Below are 15,387 nucleotides of genomic sequence, written 5' to 3' on the forward strand. Positions count from 1 at the left end.
CTGAAGATCCCAAAACACAGGTTTCTGTACATCTAGACTTGAACATCTTATTTGATAAAATGAGAATATTTAGTATAGTATTTGCATTTTATATTAAAGGGATATTCATCTTAAGGAAGATGATGTCAATAAAAGTAAAAATAAGCCACAGCTTTTATCTAACCAATACTTCATGGCTCAATTTAACAACTTGCTGACCTTCGAAGCCCAGTAATAGTTCACCAGGAAGCTCACTTGAGAGTGCCTTCATATATTAAGTCAAGCTAATTCATTCTGAAACATTCACACAATACCACATAGAGCAATAATTCCACACTCCAGTGCTCTAATTCATAAAGGCTGGTGTAATATCATTAATCATCATTCTGGGCTCCCAAGTCTTGCCTTGTACTTTCTATTCTTACTTTGTTCCACCCCTGGAAAATCAATTATGTTGGTCAAATAACCTAGAAAGCAAAGAATGGAATATGAGCTCTGCATTCTTCCCACATCATGACAAACTCTAAGAATTCTAGGACAACAGATCTACTTCAAGATGTTTTTCAAAAACTAGTTTATACCTATGGGGGGAAAAAAAAGTCTGCAACAGTCATGCAACTCAATGGATATTAACTATTAACTGGTAAGAAGACAACAGGAAAGAGAGACAGTACCCGTGTGCTACGTACTTTATGAAAGAAACTGAAGTTTCATAAAGTTCACATAGGCCACGACACAAATTAAGTGGCTCAGCTGGAATCTGAACCCAAGTGTAACAATACTCTAAGCTAAAAGCTGTAAGATTACTTTCAGTAGGCTACCTTCCTAGCAGGAGGAAGCAAAAGTATTTTGATTCAAACTTAATCCCAAGAACTTATTCCTAAACTAAGTAACAAACCTAGTGTGCATAGGGGTTTAGTAAATTCTACTACCCACTTAAGAAACCTTTTTTGGTTTTTTTGAGATAGAGTCTCACTCTGTCACCCAGGCTGGAGTGCAGTGGCTCACTGAAAACCTCTGCCTCCCGAGTTGAAGCGATTCTCCTGCTTCAGCCTCCTTAGGAGCTGGGATTATAGGCACCCAGCACCACACCCAGCTAATTTTTGTATTTTTAGTAGAGTCCGGGTTTCACCATGTTGGCCAGGCTGGCCTCGAACTCCTGATGTCAGATGATCTGCCCACCTTGGCCTCCCAAAGTACTGGGATTACAGGCATGAGCCACCACGCCCAGCCAAGGAACTCTTTTTTTTTCTTTAAGGAAGGAAGGGGTTTATTTGGCCGGGGGCATCAGCCAAGAATTCAGTCTCGAGAGCCATATAAACACAGCTTAAATACTTCCGTCTTGCTTTTTTCCCCCTTAAAGGAGGCATAAGGTAAATCTTTGTTCTAATTTAGAACAATACAGAATGATCATCCCTCGATTACCTAAAGATACACGGTGTCAGAGATCACCGAGTAGAGTCTGAAAAGATGGTTTTAACTGAGGATCTGTTTCTTCACAATACTTAGAGCAGCAAATGCTACTCTGTAATTTATAGCCCCTCAAAAAATATTTGACTACATTTACCATCACCAATAAAAGTGGCATCCAAGGGTGTTGAAATACTGACATTCTAAAACTTTAAAGAGCCAAAACAAATACCTTAAGGACTAAAACATGCTAATTAAGCCACTGTATAGACCTGACAAATCGAAAGACACTCACAAGTAAAATGCCAGAAAATATCTGTTAAAGTTGACCTTTTGAGCTGGAAAAGCTCGCTCTGAGGGTTTCCACAGCTCTCAACATTCTGTAGCAGCTGTGTACTCAGCTGAAAGTCAATTAACTTAGAACAAGCTCAAAAGAAGTTGGCAAATTTTGAAGCACAGTTTTAGCTCCAATGATCAACTATTCTGTTCAGGAATATTTGAAAGGAAATGTTCCAACAGGTACAGAATAAAAGTGTTTCTCTCTATTCTCAATTTAAACAAAGTAAAAAAAAAAAAAATAAATAAATAAATAAATAATAAATAAAAGGCTGGTGGCCAAAGTTGTGCAATACTTACAGTAGTGAAATAGAATGAAAACTGTCAAAAACAGGTTGATTTTGTACATCATAAAATTGGGGGGTATAAATCATTTTCATACCAGAGAAGAAACTATTTTAAAATTCTATAAATTACAAAAAAAGAAGCAACAAGTTTTATCACAATTTAACTTTTTTATCTCCTAATTTAACTATCTTCATTTTACTTCACCATCTTCTTTCTCATCTACTTTTTCCATCATTCCTATAAAAAGCACTTAAATTGAGAATGGTTTCTCTTCTATACCACCAATCTCCCGATGCAAAGTAAACAAAGACTACCCCCAAGAAAAGGTCTAGAACAGCAAATAGCACACATGCACTCTTATGCTAAATTATAAAGGGGCAAATGTTACAGGAGACTTTCAACTGTAATTTTATTTTCTATGAATTTGAATGTATTTACATAGTTTGTGTTTTCTGTCAAACTAGCAAAGGAACAAAGAGAAAGATACTGAAGACTATTCCTCATCTGGTAAGGCAAACATGGCTATTCTAAAAGTTACTCTGATAAGGGCTAGGAAAGCACAAAATCAAAACTCCTAAACGTCATTTACACCATAGATTCAACCTTATTTTCCCAGTAAACATTCTAAGAAAGCTGTTGGAAAACTGTGTCTCCTGGGAGTGACACATTTTTTTTTTTTACATTTTATTCTAATGGACCAAAATACCAAGTAACACAAATATCAGTATCAGGAAATCAGAGAAACAAATCTGGATGATTAACAAATTACTAGAGAAGAATACTGTTTCATATTTTTCTGTATCCTCAAATAGATGTTTCGTCTTCCTAGCAACTAGCCATTAAAGGCTTCATTACCACTGCTTATCTAAAGAAGCAGCTCTTTGATTTATGAAGAGCTGTTAACTGGGAATTAACTTACTAAATGGTGAAGAGGTCCAGATTTGCCACCCCAAAATATTCCACTTTGGCGGTTTAAGTTTTTTTTTTGTTGTTGTTGTTTTGTTTGTTTTGTGAAACGGAGTCTTGCTCTGCCGCACAGGCTGAAATGCAAGTGCGGTGGCATGATTTCAGCTCACTGCGACCTCTGCCTCCCGGGTTCAAGCAATTCTCCCACCTCAGCCTTTTGAGTAGCTGGGAATACAGGTGTGCACCAGCACATCCGGCTAATTTTTTTATTTTTAGTACAGACAGGGTTTCACCATGTTGGCCATGGTTGGTCTTGAACTCCTGACCTCTGGTGATCCACCTGCCTCGGCCTTCCAAAGTGCTGAGATTACAGGTGTGAACAACCGCACCTGGCCAGCATTAAGTATTATTTTAGACTGAGGAAAATGAAAAATCAACAGATGCAAGAAGAGTTCTCTGCCCTCCCCTTTTCTCCCTAAAAGCAGAGTATTAATTTCCCATAGGAAGGTGTCCCTCTGTCCTGCACCAGTTCAGAGGTAAGCGACTCATTACTTGAGACAGTTGACACCAGATTGTTTATGCATACAGGTCTGTATAAACCAACCTTGTTAAAATTTCTCTTATCTGTCCCCTTACTATTTTCTCAACACTTCCTCACAATTTTCTATTCCACAAAGTCCAAACCTTTCCTTTGTTAAAATGGTATGTAAGTCCCCCAACCTTGACCACTTGAGTTTTATAACACTTTTCTGTCAACTCCCAAACATATAAAATACTAACAAAAATTGTGCGCCATTTCTCCAATTTCTAAATCCCCAGGTACTAAAGAGGACGGAAGTTGTTTTTCCTAACAATGATAAAGAACTGTACTGTATTTATTTCTTAAAATGTTACAAATTTCTAGTTTCATCATCCTGTAATCTTTCAACTAAACTAATCAAGGCTCACACTGAAAATTGTTCTATAAAAATACCCAGGTTCAAGCAAAAAGTGAACCTAGAAGAATAAACTTTAATGTCTTTCTCCAAAATTGTATATGAGGCTTCTAGAGTGGTAACACCAAATGTTTTAAAGGACTGCATGACCTTTGGCAAAGAAACAAGATATAATGAAAAAATAATTAACTTTAAAGACACATCAGTTAAGATGCAAATAAAGTTTCTCCATTACCTTTTACCTATGAGAGATGTTCCAAAAATAGAGGTTCCACAAACTTGACACAAATTTCATTTTATACAAACCTAGCCACTAAAATCTTAAAACAGATTCAAACGTTACTATATTCCACAGCTAAGGCACTGGGGACCAAAGCATTTTACGTATCTTCTTTCCTACAGACCCTAAGAACACACACAGCCTTTCTGCCATCTTTCTAATTAAATAGCATACAGAGTTTGCAAAATGAGGTGTTTATTAAGTTATAACCCACTCACCCACCCAATCGCCCTGCTGTTTCCAACTACTAGTCTGCAAGAATCAGAATTCTTGACCTCTTGATACTATGGACATTTCACAGGCTCACTGTATAACTGTAACTGACATACAGAATCACATTTTCAAATTAATGTTCATCAAAACAACTTTGTGTTCACTGTGATTGACTCATAGGAAATAAGTGCTATTAAAGTTGAAGGTTCCCATTAGTCTAATAAAATCCCACTTATCTGTTTCAATCCTGAGGAGCTAAGATTGTATTTGTTTAAAAAGAAGAGAATTCTATGCCATTAAAATAAACTTTGGAAATCACATTATTTTGATAGATAAACAAGGATCAAAACTAGCTTTAAAATTCTCAGCAAGCAGAGACACAAGACAAACCTAGCTAAGAACACTCATATATTAATAAAAATGATTTTAAGATCCTAGCCATAAGGCGTGCTGGGGCATGGCAGGAGCCTTATCATGCAAGGCACTACCTTGTAAATCAACATCTCTTTGAGCCCCCTGGAATTTATATTTGGTTTTTTCTTTTTTCCCCTTTTGTCAAAGCTTCTGGTTAGCAGTTGATGAGATCAGTGCAAGACCTACCTCAAATAACTCAAAGAAAGAGTGAAATACTCATTACCTGAAGTCTTCCACTAACTACTACTGTAGCCATTCTTTTAGAAGGAAAAGTAACAGTGAAAGAACTATCTACCCTGGTGTTTCAAAAACCTAATTACTATCAGATCAGTAAAAACACAGCCTAGTGACTTAAACTCAACATCTCTAGTTCTGAACCCTAGGAATTAATTCAGAGACCAATGCTGAGGAGGGGAGAGCACTTTAAACTTAAACTTTCCAAGGAATAAGTACTGCAATTGTTAACACCTCTTTAATAACCCCCTAAATCTAGAATTCAGGTAAACTTGGAAATCCCTGGTTCAATCTCCCTGTGTAATGTTCAAGACTGGATAACTCCTAGTTAACATTCCAGGTCACCCCTACAGATTCTGATTCAGTAGGCCTGGACAGGGCCCAGGACCATGCATTTCTGGCACTCATTACAAGTGATTCCAATGCAGGAATCCTAATGACCATACTTCAAGAGACACAGTCTGATTCCCAAAACTTTTTGGGCTTCAAAATCACCTAGGAAACTCTCTGACAACAGATTCTAAAACTCCCTTAGGTGAGGATGTAGAGCCAAATTTGGGAACCACCAGGCTAGAATATCAACTCCACAACCATTGACTATGTTTCTAGAGAAGGACAGATGTTCTTGTTCATTTGGTGTATTCGTCAGTCTTTGTCAAAAACCTTCCACTCCCCTTCCAGAGAAGACACACTTACCAGAAGACGCCCTCTGGATAACTGTAAAAATTACCTATCTCTCTATAAATTCATCAGCTGGCCCTGTGCTTAATCTTTAAAGAGTGAGGTGAGGTCTTGCCTCCAACAAGAGGCAAAGAGGAAACATCCAGGTAAAGAATAAGATAATCAGAATTCTGGTCCCTACTCTACCGCTTAATAGCTGTGTGGCCTTGGACTAGTCATTTCACAAACCTAGGCCTCTCATCACCTATGATGTTTGGTGGAAAGAAGGGAGAGGGTTGGTTAAGGTCACCTCTAGGGCTTTTCTGACTGTAACGCTTTATTATTCATTCCTTGCATCACAAAATCCATTTTGCTCATCTAGAATGCAACATCAGCAGGTGTCAAGGACTCCGAAGTCCATTTAAGAATGCAAAGGGATGGACCAAAGTCAGCTAAGCTGTACAAGCAGCAGAAGCTTCTCATGATGAATGCCTATAGATAGGAAACAGGCTGAAGCATACAGCTGGGCAAAAGCCCAAAGAGACGGACCTGACAAGAAACATAATAAATAGAACTTAGTCTAGAGAGATTATTGTATTTGCTACTGAAGACATTTCTTAATGTACTTCCGTAATCCTCACTCGATCAAAATAGTGACATTAATTTGCTAACACTGACAGTCTAAAAATTATACACTCTCTTCAAGGACTTAAGAGGCACACACTTTCCTAACTACATATTTTTGTTCCTCAGATACACTTTCCTAATTCAGCATTAAGTAAGATTTAAGAAAAGGGAAAAGGAAACATTTCAAATCTTCCTGCAGAGTGACTCCAGAGTTTTCCTGTAACCCAATTAATGCTCATGCTCCTACAAAATCAGAATACAGAAATGGGTCCCAACTGCTCCCCAGGAGGCAGAATAAGCTGGTAATTAGAGAAGGACCAAAGAACTCTGGTCTGTACCTAAAATGCTTACTGAGAAACTGCACAAGAAGTGCTACACATCACAGGGCAGCGTCCAAAGCTCCACAATTCTTTCAAAACCTTGCTAAGGATACATTAATACTACTTCTTAGGAAGTGTGCCTACTTTTCAAAGTACAACCATTCAGAACCCAATTTTAGATACTACTATTTTCTAGACTATTTTACTCAATATAAATATTTAGTGAGAAATTCAGAAAAAAAAAAAAATCCCAAAGCAGTTTATGCTTAAGCTAAACGAGTGAGATCCTTCTAAAAGCCATTTTAACCCATTTTATAAATAAGATGTCAGTAGTCCAAATCAAACCAAGATTACCAGAAGTTGAGGTACCTAGTGTTCAGATTTACCTACTCCACTTTTGACTTTATTATCATGTATGTTTCTTTTAGGAAACATGCTCATATGTTATTGATGTGAACAGGTTAAACTGGTCTGATAACCAGTTAATAACAAATGATTTCAAAAGCTTTTATAGCACCATGTTCAGTGGAATCTACTGGCAGGGAGATGTACTTACCCTTCCAACAGCCCCCAAATAGGTTATATGATCAAATAAGACTGGGGACTATAAATCAAACAGATTTTCTTTACTGCTGTATTTTTCATAGTTCTTAATACAGTGATTATCGAGTATGGATCTTAAAGAACTACGGAGTGCAGCACTTCCTAAACTTGTCTGTCAATACAATACTTAAGAAATAATTAGGCCGGGCGCGGTGGCTCAAGCCTGTAATCCCAGCACTTTGGGAGGCCGAGACGGGCGGATCACGAGGTCAGGAGATCGAGACCATCCTGGCTAACACCATGAAACCCCGTCTCTACTAAAAAATACAAAAAACTAGCCCGGTGAGGTGGCGCGCGCCTGTAGTCCCAGCTACTCGGGAGGCTGAGGCAGGAGAACGGCATAAACCCGGGAGGCGGAGCTTGCAGTGAGCTGAGATCCAGCCACTGCACTCTAGCCCGGGCAACAGAGCGAGACTCCGTCTCAAAAAAAAAAAAAGAAATAATTACTACTATCTCACAAATCGAAGGTTGAAAAACATCTTTCAATCTTATATACTATTGTGGGAAGGCAATTAATACACTAAATACACTAGGAAAAATGGTATGAAAGTTCCTCAAAAAATTAAAAACAGAACTACCATATGATCCAGCAACCCCACTACTGCATGTTAACCCAAAAGAAATGAAATCAGTTTGTCAAAGAGATGCATTTTTGTTGCAGCAATGTTTACAATAGCCAAAATATGGACTCAACCCAAATGTCCATCAACCAACAAATGGATAAAGAAAATATGCTCTATATACACAATGAAATACTATTCAGTCACAAAAAAGAATGAAATTCTGTCATTTCCAGAAACATGGGTGAAGTTAGAGGACACTATGTTAAGTGAGGTGAGACAGCCAAATACCACATGATCTCATAGGTGGAATCGAAACATGCTGATCTCACGGGAGCAGAGAGCAGAACAGTGGGTACCAGAGGGTGGAGAAGAGAGGAGGAAGGAAGGAGGGGGCTAGATGGTTAATGGGTACAGGGTCACTGTTAGAAGAAATAAGTTCCGGTGTGCTATTCCACAGAAGGGTGACTACAGTTAGCAATATTGTATAGCATACTTCAAAACAGCTGGAAGAGAGGATTTTTGAGCACTCTCAAAGAAATTATGAATGTTTGAGATTTGGAAATGCTAAATACCCTGCTTGATCATTACACAATGTATATAGCATCAAAACATCTCACTGTACTCCACAATTTGTTCAATTATGCATTAACTATATAAAAAATATATACTATATATAATATGTAGTGTATACATATGTGTATATATCATATATAATATGGTGTGTATATACATATATGTATATATGTATATGTATGTATAGATATGTATATATACACACACATATATAAAAATGTTACATCTTTATAAACATCTTTCAATACTCATGCCCACTGTGGAATTTCTTGGGGACTCGACTTGCTTACCAAATATTTTTAATAGAAATTTTACCACAGTGGACACCTCCATTACAGCCTTCCCCTCGAGCCACTGAAAAGACAATAGGCAGGGGTCAGAGGTGAAGGAAATGAACGAGAAATATTTACACAATTTTTTAGTATCTAGCCATGTATTAAAGAATGCCCATGTGTTGTGCTTCTATTACCACTGTCTACCACACTAAAGCTAGAGAGGCAAAGGAGATGAAGATAAAGAACTCAAATTTATCCCATTTTGTCACATAACAGCTCTAAAGATTTACAAAAGAATAAGATTAATTCATGATTGACTAGAGGTTAGATGTGAGAATCTGTAAGATGTCTCCTGCGGCAAGTGCCTAATATGAAAGACGTATGATTTTTTAATATTTTCATCTTATAAAATGATAAAATGTATCATAACAGTTTCATAACAAAATATGACTTTCGTGCTCTGTTCATTCATCTTTCTTTTTAATGGTTAGGGGAACTCTACTAAGCAATCAGAAATCACATGACTTGTGTCACAGTCCTCAAGTCATTTATCATATTTTATCTTTTATATTAAAAAGGTTGCAAAATCCACATGTAAGGAATGTTGTTTTACTTTAACAAAAAGAAAAAAGATAAAATTCAACATCAGGACAGAGACATAAGAGCAGCCTTTTGTTCTTCACCTTTTTTAACTTATTAAAAACTCTATTAAATTTCACATATGCCTATCACACTCATTTTGGAAAAGAAACTCAAAAATCTCATCCATCTGATTATCAGACAGATGATCTTATGTTCAGGAACATAAGAACCACTTTCCTAATATCATAGTGAACATTTAAGCAACATAATTAAAATAGAATGGCCATTTGATATGGATCAATGACAATCAGTTTGTACTTAGTTTTTAACTTGATGTCAGTAAGTTCTCTCTGTGAACCTCAATCTGTAGCTTGAGGAAGTACAATTATGAGGCCAATCCCAGGGGCTGGCTCTAGAACTCACCTGTAGCGCTAATAGAGAATGAGCCCTAATGATTAGCAGAATAGCTCAAAGTCCCATGTATGAAAAAGTCAAAAGTGAACTTAGAAATGGCCCAGTGTGAGCCCCTTTTTCTCTGCCTTTTACCTAATTTTGCCAATGGAAACCAGAAGTCTAGAGCTGACTTGTCTAAGGTCACATGACTAGGTGAGAGTTCAGACTCCTGGTCTCATTCTTCACACTGTCTTTAAGTATATTTTACTCATTTCAAATATTCCATTTTACAGTTTTGGTTATAAGCTTTGTAAAGCAATTTGGTATACACCATCAATCAAATTTAATTAACATGAAAAATCCTCGGGGTTTGTCTACCTTCATATATTTTTAGTGTTTAACTTCATATATATGTCTAACTTCATATATTTTTAGTGTTTGAAAACAACTCCTGCAGGAAGCATTAACCTTTCTATCCCAAGCACATGCTCCTTAAATTAGGTTTTGGCTTACTCTAAAAATTTAGTCAAATCTTAAAAAATACTAAGAAGATTGTCAACTACCTAATATTCAAAATGTACTATAATTAAGGCCTTATCTTTCTGACAATAAGGACAATCATATACCATGTCATCCTTTCCTTGTTAAGGAACAGAAAATAAGATCTCATTACACTCGGTATTGTATCAGTGAAAATGTTTATACACTGACAATGTGAACATTACCATTTATTTTATCATATATAAGCAAAAGGATTATACTAACATAAGAAAAAGACACTTCAAGATTTTTTTTCCCTCTCCCAAACACATATTGTATCTCACTGTTGAAATGCTAAATTAAATACACTCTGGATACTAAAAGATAAAGGTTAACATGACACTTGCTATCCCAGATATACATACTTTTAGAACATTTTCCAAAGATACTGTCCAGATCAGAGTACATTAAAGTCCAGTTAAAATATATACTATACCAAAAATAGTTTATGCTTCAAAAAGAAAATTTTAAACTAAGTTTCATATTGCTGATGTAATAACAGAAAGAAAATCTAGGTAAGTAAAATCGCAGCATGAATTATTTACAAGCAGTAATCTTATTTTCTCATATCTTGAGACACGATCCTTTAAATATGAGTCATCTACATAAAACTGCTTACCTGTTATTTTGTCTCTTACAAGCTTACAGGACTCTATCTCACCAATGCTCCCAAAGAGACTCTTTAGTTCCTCCTGTGTCATGTTCTGAGGAAGGTAGTTGACTATTAAGTTGGTCTTGCTGTCCTCTGTGTTCCCAGAGTCAACTGGTGACGAGCAGTTGTTGTTTATGGTAGTTGGACCATTGGCTGTGTTATTGCAAGTTGGCCCATTAGACAGTTGTGTTTCCATGGCAGCAATTACCTGCTAAAAACAGAGAAAATAAGAAATGTCAGAATTCATATTTCACAATCTATTAGAGACTCCATCCAAGAATTTAAACACTTGTCACTAAACACAGTTGTTCTACTGAAATTACAACAATGCTTCAACAAAAAGTATAACACCTACACTAATTTTTACTTCCTATTAACCTATTCATCTTAAGGTTACAACTATATTTCCACATACATATTCCATACATGCACATAAGCACAATTTAAATCTTAAACATTTTCTAGAATCACATTCTGCGTCTATTCACATATCCTTACTCACCTGCAGTGTCCACAGATGAGAAAATTAAGTATCAAAGGGCACAGAATTGAACCCTAACTAAAAATCATACTAGAAAATAAAAGTGCTTAACATGCTACAACAATGAACAAAAAAATGACCTACCTAACTCTGAAGAGATTTTCAGTTAGCCTAAGAGGTTCAATATTCTAAAGCTGACAGATATCCATTAACTTAAAAATCAAAGAGCAAGAGTACTTTTAAAAACATAAATTTGTCAACATGTACTGTTTTGGTTACATATTGAAAATGTTTTTGATGGACAATATCATCTACCATTGGTAAGAAAAAAATAGATGCTATGTTTTAGGGAGTGGAAAGGAACTGTAAGGTAACTTGGGAATGAAGCTATGAATACTTTGTCTACCTGGTAGAATCTAATAGGACACTCTCGTCAACCTTGGCAGCTAAAAATCAACAAGGCAACTGATCTACAGCATCGAAATAAAATCCCCAAACACTTCGATATGGTGTTTTTCCTTGACTCTGCTTTTTTATGAGAAAAAAGAAAACCTATCCAGTCAATGAAAACAACAATATGAATATATCAACTTTTGCAAACAGACCAGCCCAAGGAATTCTCATTTGAGCACATAAGCCTGTTGAAAATGCAAGTAACAGGGTATCTATAAACTCCAAACACCAGATAAAGAACAGAATTGGGGAAAATGGCCTCAAACTGTTCAGGCTACTCTAAAAATCACTTATTAAGCAGTTTTAATTCTAGTTTCCTTAAACCAATCCTATGCCAAAGAGTCACAAACCACAGCCCCATATTTTCCAAAAGCATTTTCCAGTAACTACCTAACTTTGGACGGCCAAGACTGTGGTGGAATCTAAAAATCAAAGCATCACTGAAAGGATCATCCTTCATATTGCATACATCTCTCACCTCCACAAAGAACTACTTCTCAAAACTGACAATTCTGAATTGACGGGATGCTAGCTTTAGGGAAGTTTTAACACAGAAAAGGCAAAGAACTTGAGGCAAAGAAAAAAAGCAAAGTAAAGGGAAAGAGGGTTACAAGGAAAGAGAAAAAACTGTCTTTTAAAACGCATATTGCCTAAGAAAAACAAAAAGGCACATTAGCAGATAAACATATAGGAAGAAATCTCTACTGCCAGATGTTAACAAAAGAAGGCAGTGTAGGACAGATTGAGACTGGTCAGACTGGACAAGAATCAGTGCTGTCATGATTAAAAAAAAAACAAAAAAAAAAAACAGGAGGCAAAATCCAGAACAGCTTTTGAAATATCCAACAACCTGTAACCCCTTCATGACTTCATTTCCTTGTCAAAGAAGTGGGTATTTATTCTATAAGCTGCAAGCTGTTTCTCTTGGGTATGTAAGCTTTCTCAGGGAATACTTAAAGGGATGAGGGAAAATAAACCTTTGGAAATCTGTATTTAAAAATCTTAAATCAAGATATGGGTTTTATTATAACTAACAAATCTATTTGAATTTGAAAAGGGAAGTTTCAGATTTCCTAATTAAACATAACTGTTCTGGTTTGTAGAATATTAGCTATGGGTCACTCTTTTCACAGCAAAATTCTTCTGGGGTTAACCCTTGCCCAGCAGTTATGGAAACAATGAGCTACAAGATTCAAGTGGCCAAAGACACATAAATCACTATTGAAAAGTTTGGATAGGTGTAGAAACTATGAGAGCCCCAAATGGGAGATTCGGTCTAAAGCTCATTGGGATAGCATTTGAAATACAAAGTGTTCATTGACTGAAATTAGCAAGATTTAGAAAGGACAACAAACACTCCTCACTTAATTGCACATTTATTTCCATGTTCAGGTGGCAAGAATGAGCTCCTAAGCCAACATTCAAGTGAACAGCTGCAGTAGGCTGTGTGCGCTGAAAATTACAGCATCTCTCTGCTATAGGACCATCTGCTCAGAATAAAATGATACTAATGTGCTATATTTTACAAATAATGCATATTCCATTGATAGGCTCAACACAACTGTTCACAGAATGCAAACTCTTTCAACAGTTACTGGGCAAATAATTTTCAGCTAGATTTACAATTTCAACTTTTTTTTTTTTGGAGCATCAAGAATTTTAAGTAACTTCAAAATTTAGTAACCAAAAAAATACATAGTAAACAGAATGTATAGAATTACGGTAACTTAGTATTCAGACCATACCAAAACTTTTTTTGTTTTTTTAAAAAAGCTTGTCACTCTTTTGAGTCTGCGCTAAATCCTAATTTAGATTATAAAAAAATTACATACGAGAGCATGGTTCTGATGCTACGTATACCACTATAGTTAAAATTGCAATGTGCTTTAAGTCCTAAAGATGGCCATACCACAATAGGTTAAATCTAAGAATAATTAGTACGCCAAATGAAAGATTCAAGTGTTTGGTATGGCCTCAGCACTCCTGCAACATGCTAAAAAAAAGTAGCCTACAGAATTTAAGAAAAATCCCACAGACCCCGGTCCAAGGCTCTGCTGCCCACGAACCACTTCTAAGCAGAGAAGCCACATCACACAGTCTGACTGCCATGTTAGTTTGGAGTTGCCGTCTGCAATATGGACACAAAAAGTACCGTATGTTAGATGAGCAAGATAATGCAACAAATCAGTTTGTACAAAATTTACAGTGATTGTATTGATATTCCCAGCACGTCCATGCAGTGTGGCTTAATTGACATTGAGGCAATTCCAATCTAATCTTTCCAAATTCATTTCAACATGTAGTTTTCTTGCACAAATATAAGCATTTTAATTAAGAGCCTGATTTTAAAACAATATTAACTAGTTATCTTGGCATCTATTCTAAAGAACTAATTTAAACCACACCTCAAAAATTTAAAAAATAAAGTAAAATAAAGCAAAATACTGCAGGCTATCTTATCTCTTCAGGATGTGGGAGAAGGGAGGAAATGTGAATGAAATTTTATAGTGGGAAAAAGTGATCATGCAATTCCTAAGTGATTGCTTTGCATAAAAGCACTCTTTCCCCAAAATATCAGAAGGACATTAAGAGAAGCTATATTTGCCCACACTGTTACATTATACTACAAATGATCCTTAGTCCTGGGACTTAAAATTAAAAGTGAATCGAAACCCTGTGAGGTTATTTTGCCACTACAGTCAAACGATTTCTAACAGTTTCACTGAGAATTGTTCAGATATACTAAGAGGCAGTAAACCAGCATCTTTCAATTGAAATAATTGGACCGATAAATAGGATTGTTTGTAGTAATGCTTGCATAGGATGTCAGCTTTGTCCCTGAACAAAATCAAGTGAACATTTTTCAATATGTAAATTGTAAACCCAGCACGATTTGAAATTAGTGCTGCTATGAGGCCTCCAGTATAGTTAATGGGCCATTTACCATTTATTGCAACTTGCCCAAATACCAAACAGAGCCATGATATTGGCATAAAAGCCAAAGTTTACTTTTTTTTGCCATATATGCAGATGCTTCAAATGGTCAACATAATAATCAGAAAACTTAGTTTCTAAAAATAGACAGTGAATAACAGAAGAGGTCCGAAAATGTCTTTTATTTATTTATAATTATAAAAATTTTACCCTGAGAGGCAATCCTGGCTGTAAGTGATTTACTCTTGATATTAGCAATGCTGCCAGTAACAATGGATTCCACTTTCTGGCATCTACCAAAAGTGGTTAACATACTTTTTTTTACAGGATGCCATGAAAATGTTTTACTCTTCTTCCGTTCTCCCACTGTAACAAGAGAATTCGGTCTGATCCTATGTTCTTTATTTTTCAAAAAACTACTTATAGTTGAACTGAACCTGTGAAAAAGTGCTTTACACCCACGTAAGACTTTTTATAAGAACCCAACTGTAGTTAGACTACATGAGCAGGACCACACCCAGCAGGGTAAAGCAGGCATAAATGTATGTCCTGAATACCCTCAGGAGTTCAATCTAGACATTCCTCAATACATAAAACAGATTTTAATTTAACTGCCTTAGTCCCTTCTATTCCATAGGAGGAGGACACTAATGAGCTAATCTGTTGACACTCCTCTTTTTGAAAGCCCCAGGGAGGTGAACAATCACTTTATTGCACCAACTAGATAGGAAGGCTG

The 15,387-nt window shown here is 36.3% G+C and overlaps 1 protein-coding gene across 4 annotated transcripts in view; it reads right to left on the minus strand.

Annotated features, from left to right (window-relative positions):
* Positions 1–14,111, minus strand: part of ELAVL2 (ELAV like RNA binding protein 2) — a 79,223-nt gene extending 65,112 nt beyond the window's left edge. For all 4 annotated transcript variants that reach the window (XM_033237501.1, XM_033237500.1, XM_033237499.1 and 1 more), the window contains exons 1-2: positions 13,755–14,111; positions 10,751–10,994 (exon numbers count right to left, since the gene is read on the minus strand). In XM_033237501.1, coding sequence (XP_033093392.1) covers positions 10,751–10,994; positions 13,755–13,826 — 316 coding nt within the window. In that variant the 5' untranslated portion in view covers positions 13,827–14,111. The remainder of the gene's footprint in view (positions 1–10,750; positions 10,995–13,754) is intronic.
* Positions 14,112–15,387: the final 1,276 nt, after the last annotated feature.

This window comes from Trachypithecus francoisi, unplaced genomic scaffold (assembly GCF_009764315.1).
Source record: "Trachypithecus francoisi isolate TF-2019V2 unplaced genomic scaffold, Tfra_2.0 Lachesis_group16, whole genome shotgun sequence".
NCBI lineage: Eukaryota > Metazoa > Chordata > Mammalia > Primates > Cercopithecidae > Trachypithecus > Trachypithecus francoisi.